The 19407-nt window shown below is 36.8% G+C and overlaps 1 protein-coding gene across 1 annotated transcript in view; it reads left to right on the forward strand.

Annotated features, from left to right (window-relative positions):
- HCN1 (hyperpolarization activated cyclic nucleotide gated potassium channel 1) overlaps positions 1-19407 on the forward strand; it is a 443637-nt gene that overhangs the window by 382013 nt on the left and 42217 nt on the right. Inside the window, exon 6 of the mRNA XM_003811014.8 lies at positions 12711-12951. Within this exon, the coding sequence (XP_003811062.3) occupies positions 12711-12951 (241 nt within the window). The remainder of the gene's footprint in view (positions 1-12710; positions 12952-19407) is intronic.

Genomic DNA, 19407 nt, shown 5'->3' on the forward strand with positions numbered 1-19407 from the left:
CAGAACTTCCAACACTATGTTGAATAGGAGTGGTGAGAGAGGGCATCCCTGTCTTGTGGCAGTTTTCAAAGGGAATGCTTCCAGTTTTTGCCCATTCAGTATGATATTGGCTGTGGGTTTGTCATAGATAGCTCTTATTATTTTGAGATACATCCCATCAATACCTAATTTATTGAGAGTTTTTAGCATGAAGAGTTGTTGAATTTTGTCAAAGGCCTTTTCTGCATCTATTGAGATAATCATGTAGTTTTTGTCTTTGGTTCTGTTCATATGCTGGATTACGTTTATTGACTTGCGTATGTTGAACCAGCCTTGCATCCCAGGGATGAAGCCCACTTGATCATGGTGGATAACCTTTTAGATGTGCTGCTGCATTGGGTTTGCCAGTATTTTATTGAGGATTTTTGCATCGATGTTCATCAGGGATATTGGTCTAAAATTCTCTTTTTGTTGTGTCTCTGCCAGACTTTGGTATCAGGATGATGCTGGCCTCATAAAATGAGTTAGGTAGGATTCCCTCTTTTTCTATTGATTGGAATAGTTTCAGAAGAAATGGTACCAGCTCCTCCTTCTACCTCTGGTAGAATTCAGTTGTGGAATCCAACTGGTCCTGGACTTTTTTTGGTTGGTAAGCTATTAATTATTGCCTCAACTTCAGAGCCTGTTATTGGTCTATTCAGCGATTCAGCTTCCTCTTGGTTTAGTCTTGGGAGGGTGTATGTGTCCAGGAATTTATCCATTTCTTCTACGTTTTCTAGTTTATTTTCATAGAGGTGTTTATAGTATTCTCTGATGGTAGTCTGTATTTCTGTGGGATCGGTGGTGATATCCCCTTTACCATTTTTTATTGTGTCTATTTCATTCTTCTCTCTTTTCTTCTTTATCAGTCTTGCTAGTGGTCTATCAATTTTCTTGATCTTTTCAAAAACCAGCTCCTGGATTCATGGTTTTTCTGAAGGGTTTTTTGTGTCTCTATCTCCTTCAGTTCTGTTCTGATCTTAGTTATTTCTTGACTTCTGCTAGCTTTTGAATGTGTTTGCTCTTGCTTTTCTAGTTCTTTTAATTGTGATGTTAGGGTGTCAATTTTAGATCTTTCCTGCTTTCTCTTGTGGGCATTTAGTGCTATAAATTTCCCTCTACACACTGCTTTAAATGTGTCCCAGAGGTTCTGGCATGTTGCGTCTTTGTTCTCATTGGTTTTAAAGAACATCTTTATTTCTGCCTTCATTTCGCTGTGTACCCAGTAGTCATTCAGGAGCAGGTTGTTCCGTTTCCATGTAGTTGAGCGGTTTTGAATGAGTTTCTTAATCCTGAGTTCTAGTTTGATTGCACTGTGGTCCGACAGACAGTTTGTTATAATTTCTGTTCTTTTACATTTGCTGAGGAGTGCTTTACTTCCAACTATGTGGTCAATTTTGGAATAAGTGTGATGTGGTGCTGAGAAGAATGTATATTCTGTTGATTTGGGGTGGAGAGTTCTGCAGATGTCTATTAGGTCTGCTTGGTGCAGAGCTGAGTTCAATTCCTGGATATCATTGTTAACTTTCTGTCTCGTTGATCTGTCTAATGTTGACAGTGGGGTGTTAAAGTCTCCCATTATTATTGTGTGGGAGTCTAAGTCTCTTTGTAGGTCTCTAAGGACTTGCTTTATGAATCTGGATGCTCCTGTATTGGGTGCATATATATTTAGGATAGTTAGCTCTTCTTGTTGAATTGATCCCTTTACCATTGTGTGATGGCCTTCTTTGTCTCTTTTGATCTTTGTTGGTTTAAAGTCTGTTTTATCAGAGAGTAGAATTGTAACTCCTGCCTTTTTTTGTTTTCCATTTGCTTGGTAGATCTTCCTCTATCCCTTTATTTTGAGCTTGTGTGTCTCTGCATGTGAGATGGTTCTCCTGAATACAGCACACTGATGGGTCTTGAATGGAACACAGCATGCTAATGTGTCCTGCATATAGCACACTGATGGGTCTTGACTTTTTATCCGATTTGCCAGCCTGTGTCTTTTAATTGGAGCATTTAGCCCATTTACATTTAAGGTTAATATTGTTATATGTGAATTTCGTCCTGTCATTATGATGTTAGCTGCTTATTTTGCTCGTTAGTTGATGCAGTTTCTTCCTAGTCTCGACGGTCTTTACAATGTGGCATGTTTTTGCAGTGGCTGGTACCAGTTGTTCCTTTCCATGTTTAGTGCTTCTTTCAGGATCTCTTGTAGGGCAGGCCTGGTGGTGACATAATCTCTCAGAATTTGCTTGTCTGTAAAGTATTTTATTTCTCCTTCACTTATGAAGCTTAGTTTGGCTGGATATGAAATTCTGGGTTGAAAATTCTTTCTTTAAGAATGTTGAATATGGGCCCTCACTGTCTTCTGGCTTGTAGAGTTTCTGCTGAGGGATCCGCTGTTAGTCTGGTGGGCTTCCCTTTGTGGGCAACCCGCCCTTTCTCTCTGGCTGCCCTTACCATATTTTTCCTTCATTACAACTTTGGTGAATCTGACAGTTATTTGTCTTGGAGTTGCTCTTCTCGTATCTTTGTGGCATTCTCTGTATTTCCTGAATTTGAATGTTGGCCTGCCTTGCTAGGTTGGGGAAGTTCTCCTGGATAATATCCTGCAGAGTGTTTTCCAACTTGGTTGCATTCTCTCTGTCACTTTCAGGTACACCAATCAGATGTAGATTTGGTCTTTTCACATAGTCCCATATTTCTTGGAGGCTTTGTTCATTTCTTTTTACTTTTTTTTCTGTAAACTTCTCTTCTCACTTCATTTCATTAATTTGATCTTCAGTCACAGATACTCTTTCTTCCGGTTGATCGAATTGGCTACTGAAGCTTGTGCATTCATCCCTTAGTTCTCGTGCCATGGTTTTCAGCTCCATCAGGTCATTTAAGGACTTCTCTACACTGGTTATTCTAGTTAGCCATTCGTCTAATCTTTCTTCAAGGTTTTTAGCTTCTTTGCGGTGGATTTGCACTTCCTCCTTTAGCTTGGAGAAGTTTTATCGTCTGAAGCCTTCTTCTCTCAACTCATCGAAGTCATTCTCCGTCCAGCTTTGTTCCGGTGCTGGCGAGGAGCTGCATTCCTTTGGAGGGGGAGAGGTGCTCTGATTTTTAGAATTTTTAGCTTTTCTGCTCTGTTTTTTCCCCACCTTTGTGGTTTTATCTACCTTTGGTCTTTGATGATGGTGACGTACAGATGGGGTTTTGGTGTGAATGTCCTTTCTATTTGTTAGTTTTCCTTCTAACAGTCAGGACCCTCAGCTGCATGTCTGTTGGAGTTTGCTGGAGGTTCACTCCAGACCCTGTTTGCCTGGGTATCAGCAATGAAGGCTGCAGAACATCGAATATTGGTGAACAGCAAATGTTGCTGCCTGATCGTTCCTCTGGAAGCTTCGTCTCAGAGGGGTACCCTGCCGTGTGAGGTGTCAGTCTGCCCCTACTGGGGTGTGCCTCCCAATTGGGCTACTTGGGGGTCAAGGACCCACTTGAGGCAGTCTGTCCATTCTCAGATCTCAAACTCCATGCTGGGAAAACCACTACTGTCTTCAAAGCTGTCAGACAGGGACATTTAAGTCTGCAGAGGTTTCTGCTGCCTTTTGTTCAGCTATGCCCTGCCCCCAGAGGTGGAGTCTACAGACGCAGGCAGGCCTCCTTGAGCTGCAATGGGCTCCACGCAAGTCGAGCCTCTGGACTGCTTTGTTTACCTACTCAAGCCTCAGCAATGGTGGGCGCCCCTCCCCCAGCCTCACTGCCACCGATTCTATCTCAGACTGCTGTGCTAGCAATGAGCGAGGCTCTGTGGGCGTAGGACCCCCTGAGCCATGTGTGGGATATAATCTCCTGGTGTGCCGTTTGCTAAGACCATTGGAAAAGCGCAGTATTAGGGTGGGAGTGACCCGATTTTCCAGGTGCTGTCTGTCACAGCTTCCCTTGGCTAGGAAAGGGAATTCCCTGACTCCTTGCACTTGCTGGGTGAGGTGATGCCTCGCCCTGCTTCAGTTCATGCTCAGTGGGCTGCACCCACTGTCCTGCACCCACTGTCTGACAAGTGCTAGTGAGATGAACCCGGTACCTCAGTTGGAAATGCAGAAATCACCTGTCTTCTGTGTCGCTCACACTGGGAGCTGTAGACTGGAGCCATTCCTCTTTGGCCATCTTGGAACCGCCCCCAGCAAATACTTTTATATCTAAAATAAATAGACATCATGTCAACCAAAGAACAAATAACAAGATTCTTTATTGCTGTTTCATTCTTGTATTATGCTGTTTCATTCTTGTATATAATATTTAAAATTCGATTTAAAATCTTAGCACTACCCTTTAGCAGGGTTACCGTTTGCCAAATGAAAAGCATCCTCAAGAAGGCGTTGCATAAGAAAAATCTTCACCCAAGTGTGTGCTTGAAGACTGAAACAACCATTCCATTTGGTTGAAAGGTGGATCCCAGAAACATCTGACATAAACATTTCTATCTCATGTCATCTTTTAAGACACCTTCTTAATGAATACAAATATATGTACACCTTCGGTTCCAACGTGGACTCTTCTTGATAACAAAGATTTTTTCTTACTTGAAATATTTGAGGAAATAGTTTGCAGCATTTCCCATAGAATCTGAGCTTATTTACTTGGCTTCCCAGTGTTTAGCCCACAGCTAGAAATTTGAGAAAGCTGTTGATGAACTTTGAGGGTGAAAATTCCCTCCAGGTTCCAAGGCGACCAGTGTACTCTTCCTCTGCAATTACTGCTCTGTCTGAAGTTTTCCTCAGAGGAATAAATAAAGCTGCAGGTCTCATGCATTTTCAGTGAGAAACCTTATGCAAAGAATATTACCAAAATCACATTCTTGGCATTTCTTCAGTCAACACTTTTATATCGAACTGTTCCTTTTATGGGCAACATATCCTCCATGGATCATAACACTTATGCCATAATTATCAACACTAAAGCAACAAGTCCACTCCAGAGAACTTAATGTCATTTAACTTCAAAATTATGTCATTTCTGCATGGGTGTTTATGCCAAATATTTCTTATGACTTATTTTAACAAAATAAAATATTAGCAAAAATTATCAATTCCCTTCTAAGATGTTTAAACAAATTTTCTAATATAAGCTGATTGCAAAAGTAAGAAGAAATTGAACCAGTGTATTTTAAATAGTAACATATGAAGTCCACCCTTTTGCTAGTGGGCAACTTGAGATCTTTTAAAATAAAAACCATATTGATGCTATATAAATTATGTAATAATATTCCTTGGAGAGAGAATTTCTTTGGAACAACATTTTTGTTTCTCCCTCATTTTTGGTGTCTTTAATAAATGAATATGTATTTCTAACTTTGAAATAATTATAGATTTTTTAACTTTCATTTTAAGTTCAAGGGTGCATGTGCAGGATGTGCACGTTTGTTAAATAGATTAACATGGAGATAATGGGGGTTTGTTGTACAGATTATTTCATCACTCAGGCATTAAACCTAGTATCCATTAGCTACGTTTCTTGGTTCTATCCCTCCTTCCACCCTCTGATAGGCCCCAGTATGTGTTGTTCCTCTCTGTATGTCCATGTGTTCTCATCAGTTAGCTCCCATTTGTAAGTGAGAACATGAGGCTTTTGGTTTTCTATTCCTGAATTAATTTGCTAGGGATAATAGCCTCCAGTTCCATCCATGTCCCTGCAAAAGACATGATCTCATTCTTTTTATGGCTGCATAGTATTCCATGCTATATATTTACCACATGTTCTTTATCCAGTCATTCATTGATGAGCATTTGGGTTGATTCCATGTCTTTACTATTTTGAATTGTGCTGCAATGAACATATGCATGCATGTGTCTCTATAATAGAACAATTTATATTCCTTTGGGTTTATACCCAGTAATGGGATTGCTGGGTTGAATGGTATTTCTGTCTCTAGGTCTTTAAGGAATCGCTACACTGTCTTCCACAATGTCTGAACTAATTTATGCTCCCATCAAGAGTGTATAAATGTTCCTTTTTATCCACAACATCAACAGCATCTGTTATTTTTTGACTTTTTAATAGTAACCATTGTGACTGATGTGAGATGGTATATCATTGTGGTTTTGATTTACATGTCTTTGATGATCAGTGATGTTGATCTCTTTATCATATGCTTGTTGGCCACATGTATGTCTTCTTTTGAGAAGTGTCTGTTCATGTCCTTTGCCCACTTTTTAATGGGGTTGTTTGTATTTTTTTTTTGTAAATTTGTTTAAGTTACTATAGATGCTGGATATTAGGCATTTGTCAGATACATAGTTTACAAAATTTTCTGCCGTTCCATAGGTTTTCTGTTTACTCTGTTGATAGTTTATTTTGGTGTGTAGAAGCTCTTTAGTTTAATTAGTTCCCGTTTGTCAATTTCTGATTTTGTTGCAGTTGCTTTTGGTTCTGAACATATCCATGTTCATCTTCATTATAAAATCTTTGCTCGTGTTTATGTCCTGAATGGTATTGGTTATCTTCCAGGGTTTTTATAGTTTTAGGTTTTACATTTAGTCTTGAGGCAGTAATAAATAGCCTACCAACCAAAAAAAGCCCAAGACCAGACGGATTCACAGCTGAATTCTACCAGATATATGAAGAAGAGCCAGTAGCATTCCTACTGAAAATTTTCCAAAAAGTCAAAAAGGAGGGAGTCCTCCCTAACTTATTCTATGAGGGAAGCATCATCCTGATACCAAACCTGGCAAAGAAACAACAAAAAAAGAAAACTTCAGCCCAATATCCTTGATGAACGTTGATGCAAATATCCTCAACAAAATGCTGGCAAACAGAATCCAGCAGCACATCAAAAAGCTTATCCACCAAAACTCAAGTAGGCTTCATCCCCTGGATGTAAGGTCGGTTCAACATACACAAATCAATAAATGTGATTCATCACATAAACAGAACTAAAGACAAAACCTCATGATTATCTCAATAGATGCAGGAAAGGCTTTTGATAAAATTCAACATCACTTCATGTTCAAAACTGTTAATAAATTAGGTATTGAAGGAACATACCTCAAAATAATAAGAGCCATATATGACAAACCCATGGCTAACATCATACTGAATAGGCAAAAGCTGAAGTATTTCCTTTTAAAACCAGCACCAGACTAGGGTATCTTCTCTCACCACTCCTATTCAACATAGTATTGGAAGTTCTGGCCATAGCAGTTAGGCAAGAGAAGTAAATAAAGGGCATCCAAATAAGAAAAGAGGAAGTCAAGCTATCCCTGTTTGCGAATGACATGATCCCATGTCTAGAAAACCCCATTATGTCAGCCTAAAGCTTCTTCAGCTGATAAGCAACTTCAGTAAAGTCTCAGGATACAAAATCAATGTACAAAAATTGTGTCAGCATTCCTGTACGCCAACAACAGTCAAGCTGAGGGATAAATCTCAGAAGACATTCCATTCACAATTGCCACAAAAGGAATCAAATAACTAGGAATACAGCTGACAAGAAAAGTGAAGGATCTCTAAAAGGAGAGTACAAACCACTACTCAAAGAAATCAGAGATGATACAAACAAATGGAAAAACATTCCATACTCATGGATAAGAAGAATCAATATTGTTAAAATGGCCATACCGCCCAAAGCAATTTATAGATTCAATGCTATTCCCATTAAACTACCGCTGACATTCTTCACAGAACTAGAAAAAACTGTTTTAAAATTCATATGGAACCAAAAACTAGCCCAAATAGCCAAGACAATCCTAAGAAAAAAGAACAAAGCTGGAGGCATCATGCTACACAACTTCAAACTCTACTGCAGGGCTACAGTAACCAAAACAGCATGGTACTGGTACAAGAACAGACTCATAGAACAATGGAACAGAATACAGAAATAATTATAGATTTTTATTTGTAAATAAAAACTTGATAGAAACATATATCTGAAATTGAAAATGCGTGATATATATACAATTTGTCTTCTTATGACAGACCACAGTTATTAACTCCACAACAATATAAACAAACACATTCCAGGCCTGCTGCTTAACCCCAGACTGTACTATGATATAATTGTTTTCAAGCATTTACTAGGAGATCTTTTTAAAATTAACTTTTAAAAGAGTTAACTTAAAGAAAATATGCTTTACATGCTATGACAAAATCATATTTATTTTCTTAACTATGAAGAGCAGTAATTACATCTTTAATAAGCTTTTTCAGAATAATTTTATATTTGCAGATGTCTTAATTCATTTTTCATTGCTATAAAGGAATACCTGAGACTGAGTTATTTATAAAGAAATTTACTTGTCTCACGATTCAGCAGCCTGTACAAGATGCATGGCACCAGCATCTGTTTCTAGTGAGGACCTCAGGAAATATTCAATCATGGTGGAAGGGGAAGGGGAGCCTGCATGTCACATGATGAGAGAGGACATGAGAGAGAGAGTAGGTGCCAGGCACCTTTTAGCAATCAGATCTCATGAAAACTAATAGAGTAAGAACTCACTCATTAACTCAAGGACAGCACCAAATCATTCATGTGGGTTCTTCTCCCCCATGACTGAAACACCTCCTCCCATGCGCCACCTCCAACACTGGGTCAAATTCCAGCATGAGACACGAAGTGCCAAGCATCCAAACTATATCAGCAAAAAAGTTTCAGAAATAGTATGGAGAATTCCCATATACCTCACATCCAATTTCCCCTGTTTTTAATACCTTACATTAGTATGCTACATTTGTAATAACTACAGTTATGACTCAATATTGATACATTATTATTAAGTCCGAACATTACTCAGATTCCCTTAGTTTTCTTTAAAGTTCTTTTTCTATCCTAGGATCCCATCCAGGATACCACATTATGGTCACTTGTCATGTCTCCTTAGTCTCCCCTTGTCTGGGACAGTTTCTTCCAAATTTCCTTGTTTTTGATTACCTTGATCATCTTGAGAACTGGCCAAATATTTTGCAGAACTTTCCTGAATTTGGGTTTGCTGATGGTTTTGTCATGATTAAAATGGGATTATGGGTTTGGTGTAGGAATGCCACAAAAGTAAAATGCTCTTCTGATTACATGAAACCAAGAGTACCTGCTACCAACATGATTTAGCACTGTTGATGTTAACATTGATTGCCTGACTTGAGGTGGAATTTTTCATGTTTCTCTATTGGAAAGTTACTACTTTTCCCCTCTTTTCCTTATTGTATTCTTTGAAGGAAGTCCCCATGCTCAATGCTCAGCCCATCCTTAAGGGTTTGGTAATTATTCTCCAACTTTTTGAGGCAGGAGTGCTTATATGAATTATTTGAAATTATTTGGAATTTAAACAGAAAGCTATGTATTATCCCTCACTTTTTAGTGGTTTAACCAATCATTTAGATTTGTATGTGATCTTGGTTATTTATTTTATACTTTGGGTTTAATCCAATACTTTTTATTGTTGTTACTCAAATTTTTCCAGCTTTGTTTGACCATTGGTAACTCTTTCAGTTGGCCCCTGTGTCCCTTTGAAATACCTTCATTACTGTGGGGTTCTTGTTCTGTTTCATTTTGGTGATTGGTCTTTCTGTTCGTTTTTTCATTTGTTTTTACCATGTACATACTTTCTTGTACTACAAAATGTTCCAGGAAAGAAATAATTGCCTTTTTTAAAGTGCCAACATAAACTTAATAATCTGCAGCAACTTATTACTAAGGTCAGGACCATGTGTTTACCTTCCTTAGCAAGCAATCTTTCCTCAATTTAATGCACATAGATAATACTCCTAACTCAATCCTGATATTTTGATAAAAAGAGCTAATTATAACAAGTGCCATAAGTAATCTGAATTGACATTAGAGATAGTAACAGTGTGTTTTATTTGCCTCAATGTGCCCTAAGGAAAGGTGATTGATTAAAAATATTTTTTTAAAGTTTTGCTTCATTCTATACTTACATGATTGTTTCTACTATACTAGACATCCTCAAAACAAGCAGTTTTCATGGGAGAATGAAAAGTTTTTAGAATCCAAGAAGATTCTGTCTCATTACCTTTTTTTCTATCATATCTGTTAGAATTTACAGTTTTAATCAGGTAATACTCCTGGGAAGTGAAAGTTGCATGAAGGAAGAAAACATTAATAGATTTCTTCAAACAATAATATGAAATTATTCCAGTAGTGTTATCATAAAGGGAGTTCTAACAGAAACACCTGGATATGCAATGTATCATTAACAAGTTATTCATATAACTAAAGATCAGGTTAATTGCTTATCAAATATAATTCCAACTATTTTCTAAAATAAAAAAATGAGAGATCCATGAAGTGAAACATTTGCATAGTTCAAATCAAGGTACAAAGATGAAGGGATTCTCTATTATTTTTGTATGAAAACTCTTATTTTCTCTACAATCTGACTTATTTTCAATTTCCTATACAGTATTATTCTGTCATTTTACATGTGAAATAATTAACTCTCAATCAACTAATCTAGCTATTTTCATGACATAGCTCTGTCTTCTTTTAACTCCATGTCACCTTTTATCTTCCTGTTGTTTTTGTATAGAAATATTTGAAACAGTAAAAACACATTTTTTAATACAGAAGACTTGTCTCTCAAGCCATTTGCTTGAGAAAGCTAAGAGTTTTAAGTAACCATCTCCCAACGAGAAAATTAGTCTTTATGAGTACTTTTTTACAACTGAGACTCCACCTTCCTTCCTTCCTCCCTCCCTCCCTCCCTCCTTCCCTTCCTTCCTTCCTCCCTCCCTCCTTTCCTTCTTTCCTTCCTTCCTTCATTCCTTCTTTCCCTCCTTCCTTCCTTCCTTTCTTCCTCCCTCCCTCCTTCTGTTTCTTCTTTTATCCCTTCCTTCTTTCCTTCCCACCTGCTCCCTCCCTTCCTCCCTTCTTTCTTTCCTTCCTCTCCTCCTTCATTTCTTCCTTCGAATGGCTTCCTTTATATGCATGCATATTTTACTACTTGCTGAACATTGTTATAGACCCACACTCCATGCATCAGCTAAAATTATCACAAATTTCCCTAGATACAGCCAATCGTGGACTCAAGTGTGTATTTTGACTTGAATAATGATGCACCAAGTACCACATGTAATATCTTTCTCTTGTCTTTGCTGCTAGGTTCACTTTCTGATTATTGTTGCTTATTTGTAAATATTTTCTCATCTTCCATGAAGCTCAACTATTACAGACATTGTTGTGCTTTGCTAAACTCATAAAATATTGTTCAGGATGAAACACCTTCTCTTCCAAGATAGATCCAAAATGTTGTGCCTTCTGTTATCACCTGGAATTCTTTATCTATCCTGGATGGCATTAGGTTATTTTATGAAGTAAGATAATAGAAACCTTCTTTCTCAGTCTTGGAATTGATGGGTCTGTATAGCACATTTCCCCAAGGCAGAAGATAGAGTTCTCAGACTCTGTTAATACCTATGATTCCTTCTGCCTTCTTTTCACCTCTTAGCAGACATGACCAATTTCTGTGACTCTTACACAAAATCACAAATGCAGTCCCAACCTTTTTTGGGGTAATTCATTGGTAAGGAAATTTCTGAGAATTGGCTTTTTGGCAAAAATGTAAATTTCCACTGTCTCTTCTGTGTCACATAAGTGATTTGCATGATTAAAAATGTTTGGTTCCATATTTCTATTTTCATCCAGAGGGATAAAAATATGTCTAACCTTGATCAGAATCCACAGAATGAAATCAAACATACAGATCTCCTATTTGAGAATTGGCCTGATCCTGGAATAAAACAAACAAGTCAGGAAAAGGCAAATATGTCCTCTCTCTAGCCCATCACTTGCAGTGGAATCCCAAGAGTCTTTAGAAAGAATGATTTCTGTTTCTAGCCCAGACACCAGTTGAATTTATAATTCTATTTTTTTAATTTTTTTGAGACAGAGTCTCACTGTGTTGTCCAGGATGGAGTGCAGTGGTATGATCTTGGCTCACTGCAATCTCCGCCTCCTGGGTTTAAGCAATTCTCTGCCTCAGCCTCCCGAGTAGCTGGGATTACAGGCGCCCACCAGCACACCCAGCTAATTTTTGTATTTTTGGTAGAGACAGGGTTTCACTATCTTGACCAGGCTGGTCTTGAACTCCTGACCTCGTGATCCACCCACCTTGGCCTCCCAAAGTGCTGGAATTACAGGCATGAGCCACTGCACCTGATGAATTTATACTTTTAGATTAGAGTCTCCTTTGTGTAACCTTTTTCTGTACTATCCATTGTCCTCACTCTAATGTGAATGACACTAACAAAAAAAAACATCAAAATGCTTTTGTCTGGTAGCTGGGCCCAGACAAAATGGAGCACAGAAGCAGCAATGGCATAGCTAATAGGAAGTGATATGGCTTTCTTTCTTCACAAATAAAAGATAAAAGGAAGAATAGAATGTATTCACATTTTAGAAGTTTTAGTTTCATATACACAGTAGTAAAGAAATGGGAAGTTAAAAAAGTTGAGACTTTCATATATTGAATTAACATTTATCAAATATTTAATACATTCCTATACTACACTAGGTGCTGGGAATACAAAAATTTCAACATAAAAATAAAACATAATCCTGACTGTGATATGATGCGCATTACTAGAATTTATGAATTTTTGTATCTAAATTTAAATTGCAATGTTATGCTGTATATATTTTAAATTTCAGCATGTTTTTCTTCCAGATATGATTAATATCTCTCTTAATATTTGTTTACTCTTGACATCTTTAGGAGATAGTCAACTTCAACTGTCGGAAACTGGTGGCTACAATGCCTTTATTTGCTAATGCGGATCCTAATTTTGTGACTGCCATGCTGAGCAAGTTGAGATTTGAGGTGTTTCAACCTGGAGATTATATCATACGAGAAGGAGCCGTGGGTAAAAAAATGTATTTCATTCAACACGGTGTTGCTGGTGTCATTACAAAATCCAGTAAAGAAATGAAGCTGACAGATGGCTCTTACTTTGGAGGTTAGTAAAAAAGATGCAACTAAGATGAAATCTAAACTGCTTGAGATTTGTATCTTTAAGAATTTTGGAGATGTCAGCATGTCAGTTTTTTGGTTTTGAATGTAAACCTGTATGTGAATTCTGATAAAAGTGTCTATAACAGTGTTTTCACATTTCAGAGTCACAGGCTCAATGTGTGTGCATTTACTACTACATTGGTTGAGATATTATTTCAACCTCTTTATCTGGAACCAAATAATAGGGGCTTAAGTCAAATGGAAAGTATAATTTGGTGACCTAGATTCCATCCATCCACTAACATGTTTTGTTTCGTTTTTGTCATCTCCACAAGAGGAGCTCATTCCTCTCCACCATGTTTTGATACGGCCCATATAATGGGGCAGAAATAATAGAAGAAATGAAAAACTAACAGCTTCTGTTTGATATTCCTACTGCCCAGAAATTGCAAAAATCATTGCTATTCACATATGATTGCCCAGAATTGATATAGGATCACCTTCAGGCCTAAGGAAGGCTGCAAAATGTAGCCTCTAGTTAGATGGCAATTTACCTTGCTAAAAATTTACAGAAATTTGTATTGTTTCTATATTAGTTCATTTTCACACTGCTGATAAAGACATACCTGAAACTGGGAACAAAAAGAGGTTTAACTGGACTTAGAGTTCTACATGGCTCGGGAGGCCTCAGAATCATGGCAGAAGGCAAAAGGTACTTCTTACATGATGGCAGCAAGAGATAATGAGGAAAAAGCAAAAGCAGAAACCCCTGATGAACCCATCAGATCTTGTGAGACTTATTCACTATCATGAGAATAGCATGGGGAAGACCGGCCCCCATGATTCAATTACCTCCCCCTGGGTCCCTCCCATAAATGTGGGAATTCTGGGAGGTACAGTTCAAGTTGAGATTTGAATGGGGACACAGCCAAACCATATTAATCTCCAATTTTTATTAAAATTATATATATAAAATACATATATATGTTTCTACACATGTACAAAAAATGCCTAGAAATTGATTTACTGGGTCAAAGACTATTTGATCTTATTTTTAGACTTAGGCAAATAACACCAAATTGCTTCTTTGATAAGGCTGCCTGTTTGCTTTGCCAATTCAGTTTTAGTTTTGTCTTGTGTATTAGTCCATTTTCACACTACTGTAAATACCTGAGACTGTGTAATTTTAAAGAATAGAGACGTAATTATCTCACAGTTCCACATAGCTGGGGAGGCCTCAGGAAACTTACAATCACGGCAGAAGGTGAAGGAGAGACAAGCATCTTCTTCACAAGCAGCAGGAGAGAGAAAGCACAGGGGAAACTGCCACTTAAACCATCAGAACTCCTGAGAACTCCCTCACCACCATGAGAACAACATGGGGGCACCCATTACCATGATCCATGTCCCACCGCCCTTAACACATGGTGATTACAATTTGAGATGAAATTTGTTGGGGGGACATAGAGCCAAACCATATTATCTTGTTAATAAACAAAAGGACATACCCTAATTATTTGCATTTCTGTTTGCATTTTTGTTATTTCTGGGAGGTTGAGAAATTTCTTCTTAGAGTTACTAATTGCTTGGATTTATTTTTTTGTTCCTATTCTTTGCACATTTTTCTACTCTGTTGTTTGCCTTCGTAAATCTAATTTATAGGAATGTTCCAGATATATATTTTATATGATGCAACTATTTTCTCCTAATTTGTTGCTTGTTTCTTAATTGCATTTACAATATCTGTCATTATTTTGATCCTCATTATTGTTGATTTAAATCTGCCTATTTTTTCTTAGGGCACTGAAGATTTTATGTTCTGTAAGCGGGTTTTACACACTGGGAAATAATGGAAATGCTTTTCTTTCTTTCTTTTTTTTTTTAAATGACAGGGTATCTCTCTGTCACCTAGGCTGAAGTGCACTGGTGTGATTATGCCTCACTGCAACCTTGCTCTGCAGGCTCAAGTGATTCTCCCACCTCAGCCTCCCTAGTAGCTGGGACCACAGGCATGTGTCCCCATGCCCTGCTTTCCTATTTTTTAATTTTTTGTAGAGATGGGATGTCACCATTTGCCCAGGCTGGTCTCTAACTCCTGGGATCAAACAATCCTCCTCCCTTGACTTCCCAAATTTCTGGAATTTCTGGAATGAGCCACCGCACCTGACTGGAATTGCTTTTCACATTTTTATCTATTTTATTTAGTTTTACTACATTTTATCATGACTACTTTGTTATTATAATTTATTATATTTTATTATTATACACATTCTAAATACATTTTTTAGTATTAACCCAACCAAAGTATATTTGTGAGTATAATATGAAATATTCTGTATTATCCCCCTTTTTTACCCCAAAGAGACAATTTTTCCGAAATAATTAATGAAGGATTTCATCCTTTCTGCTAACTTTTGAAATGATTCCTTAATAATATGCTGACTTTAAGAAATGTTCCTCATTTACAGCTAACATATATTTCTTAGGAAAATATTTGAATTTTGGTAAGTGAATTTTTTTAACTTTATCAAAATAACCATGAGGTTATAACCCATTAATCTATTATGGCTGAGTGAAACATATTAACTCAAATTAATTAACTTCTTTAACTTCCTGCTCACCAATTAAGGAAAATTTTGAAGTTTCATTTTGAAGCTTTCCATTTCTTCCACTCTTCTTTCTTGTTAAAATGATTCTGTGTTGTCTCATTGGCCCCTTAGCCTTTTGTATGGGTTATTCTAAGAAAAAAGCAGATTAGGAAAAGCTATGAATCTAACAGGGTCTGCTTTAGAAAGTGCAGAGAATTAATGTTTGAATGAAGGGAAAAAAGAAAGAGAGTATTGAAGTTAGATGGGATAAGAAATGAAAGTATACAGTTGATCTTGAACAATGTGGAGATTAGGGGTACTAACCCCTGCTCTGTCAAAAATCTGCATATAATTTTTGACTCTGCAGAATCTTGACAATAGTAGTCTACTGTTGGCTGGAAGCCTTAACAATAATACAAATAGCTGATTAAAACATATTTTGTATGCTGTATATATTAGATACTGTATTCTTACAATTAAGTTAGCTAAAGAATATAAAATATTTAAAAATTAATAAGGAAGAGAAAATATATTTACTATTCATCATAATAAATAGATCATCGTAATAAATGGATCATCATCAAGGTCTTCATCCTCATCATTTTTATGTTGAGTAGGATGAAGAGGAGAAGGAAGAGAAGAGGTTACTTTTACTATCTTGGGGTGGCAGAGGCAGAAGAAAATCCACCTATAAATGGGCTTGCCTAGCTCAAACCTGTGTTAAGTAGTGAACTGTATATGTATAGGCCAGGTTTGGGGATAAATTTGTAGGAGGAAAAGTCTTTGAGTCAGTTTCTGGAGATTTGATGAATATGTAGAAGAAACATTTAAAAAGAATTTTTTGAAGTGTTATTATGCACAAAGATGGGATTTGTGAAGTCGACATATGTTTTGTGAATTCAGAGGAGGTTTTAAATACCTTACAGTTAATTTGGTAATATGACGAAGGTCTTATACAAAGACTGGAATATGTTCCTCCCTGGACTTATGTGGGTTAAACTATTGGTACAGTGAATCACATCACTGAATATCCTTGTGTTAAACCATAAGATCATTTCTGAGATAAAAACTATTTTTTCTTGATGTAATATTTCTTTAACATAGTGTGTCATCTCTGTCCATGAGTGAGATTGGTCTATAATGTTGTTGTTATTGGAGTCATTTTTGTGATCCCCTAGATGACTTTGGATATCAAGTTATGCTCACTTCTAAGAAAGAATAATAAAACTTTTTCAAAAAGTATTCGCTGTTTTAGAGAAGTTTAAACAATCTAGGCATTACCTGTTATTTGAATATTTGTTAGGCTTCACAAATAAAGCCACTTGTGTTTGATTCCCTGTATTTTGTGGTTATTAAAATACTCAGGTTTTCTATTTCTTTAGGAGTAATCATTCAGTTCATCTAATTCAATTGTTCATAATACTGAGTACACATTACTATCTCCTGGAAAGCTTTAAAAAATTTGATGCCAATGCCAAAAACCTACACTATATTTTCTCATATAAGTGAGTGGAGTTGAAATCCAATCACCAGTATGTTGAAAAAAATCCCCAGATGATTCAAAATAATTTTTAAATTAAAAATAGTTATAGAGACAGAGAGTGAGAGAGATGAAGATATTGATGTAGATATATGGTTCCCTTTTTACTGTTAAACTTTTACTTCCTTTTTATTACAGGGGCTTTATATTTACATAATTATTGCAAAGATCATACAGATAATTCCAATGTAAACATCTTGCATTACTATGGTATGTTGGTCAAAACTAATGAACCAACTGTTAAAGTACTTAATAAAGTGCATTTTTCATTGAGATTTTTCCAGTCTTTACCCAATGTCCTTTTTCTGTTCAGAATCTGATACATAATACCACCTGATATTTAGTAGTAATGTCTTCTTTGGCTACTTTTAATCATTAAAGTTTCTTGGAATTTCCTTCTTCTTGATTAATTTGACAGTTTTAAGGAGCACTGGTTAAGGTATCTTGTAGAATGTCCCTCAATTGGGATTTGTCTGATGCTTTTCTCAAGATTAGATCAGAGTAATTGTTTTGGGAAGAAAAACGAGACTTAAAGTACCATTCTCATCACATCATATTGAGAGTGCATGCTATGAATATATCTTATTGCTGTTGATGTTGACCTTAATCATCTAACTTGAGTTAGGGTTTGTCAGACATCTCCATTGTAAAGTTAATTTTTCTTCCCCTCCCATTCCATACTGTACTCTTTGGAAGGTAGTCACCATGCACAGCCCACAAGTAAGGAGGAGTGGGGAGTATTGTTCCACTTCCTTAAAGGCCACGTATGACATAAATAATTTGAAATCATCCTGAACAGGAAATTTACCTATTCTCTTTCATTGTTTATTGATTTATACAATCCTTTTTGTATCAGTATGGACACTTGTATATTTATTTTATAATTTGGGTTATAATCCAGTACTACTTTATTAATTCTGTTGCTCAGATTGTTTCATCTTTGGCTATTGGGATCTCTTCCAATTAGCCCCTGTGTCCCTTTGTCCTCATTATTGTGGGTAAATTTTTTCTTATTTCCTGTTACCACAATATGCTCCTGGCTCATCTTGAATAGTTCCTATCAGTCTAAAATTATTCATTTCTTCAAGGAGCCTTGGATTCTGTAATTGGAGAATGGTAATTGAAATAAAGATCTGGAAAGCCCTGAGGTGGTGCAGGGTATCACATGGTGAGGGAGCTGAGCATGCTCATGTGGAAGACCAAGTTCTTCTTTCTCTGTTTATAAAGCTACCAGTTCTCTCCGATTATAAGTCATTTATACATCAACCAATTAATCCATGAATGGATAAATCAGTTCATAAAGGCAGAGCCCTCATGATCCAGTCAACTCATAAAGGCTTCACCTCTCAGTACTGCCATATTAGGTATTAAATTTCAAGGAGTTTTGAAGGTGACACATATTCAAACCATAGCAACATCTTTCCCCTAATCTTGATTTTGGGAGAAAGCATCCCCCTATCACCATTAAGTATGACGCTAATTGAACAGTTTTTTTTTCAGATGTTCTTAATCATATTGAGAAAGTTATCCTTTATTACAGCTTTTCTAAAAGTTTCTTTTTAATCATGAATGAGTGTTGGATATTGTCAAATGTATGTTTTTTTATGCCAAGTCTGTGATCCTATGTTTTTTCTTCTCTAGTCTGTCAGTGTGGTGAATTGTTTTGATTGATTTTAATTTTAAATGTTGAACCAGCCTTGCATGCCTAAAATAACTTTTATTGCATCAAAATGTGAAAATGTATTGGATTGGATTTGCTGATATTTTGGTCATGATTTTGTCTCTATCTTTATGAGATATATTATTCTATGCATTTTTATTCATGTAATGTGCTTTCTGATTTTTGTATTAGGCTGATTCTCACTTCATAGAATGGATTCGAAAGTGCTCCTTCTGCTTCCATTTTCTGGAAAAGATGGTGGAGAATTGATATCATTTCTTCCTTAAATATTTGGTAGAATTTACTGGTGACAACTTTTGGGCCTGGTGATTTATTTTTTGCAAGGTCATAGAATAATTGATGTTGGGAGCAAGCCCCCCAAAATCTGGCCATAAACTGGCCCCAAAACTGGCCATAAATGAAATCTCTGCAGCACTGTAACATGTTCATAATGGCCCTAATGCCCAGCGGGAAGTCTGTGGGTTTATGGGAATGAGGACAAGGAACACCTGGCCCGCCCAGGGTGGAAACCGCCTAAAGGCATTCTTAAGCCACAAACAATAGCATGAGCGATCTGTGTCTTAAGGGTATGTCCCTGCTGCAGTTAACTAGCCCAACGTATTCCTTTAATTCAGCCCATCTCTTCATTTCCCATAAGAGATACTTTTAGTT

The sequence above is a fragment of the Pan paniscus genome, chromosome 4 (assembly GCF_029289425.2).
Source record: "Pan paniscus chromosome 4, NHGRI_mPanPan1-v2.0_pri, whole genome shotgun sequence".
In the NCBI taxonomy this organism is placed as follows: domain Eukaryota; kingdom Metazoa; phylum Chordata; class Mammalia; order Primates; family Hominidae; genus Pan; species Pan paniscus.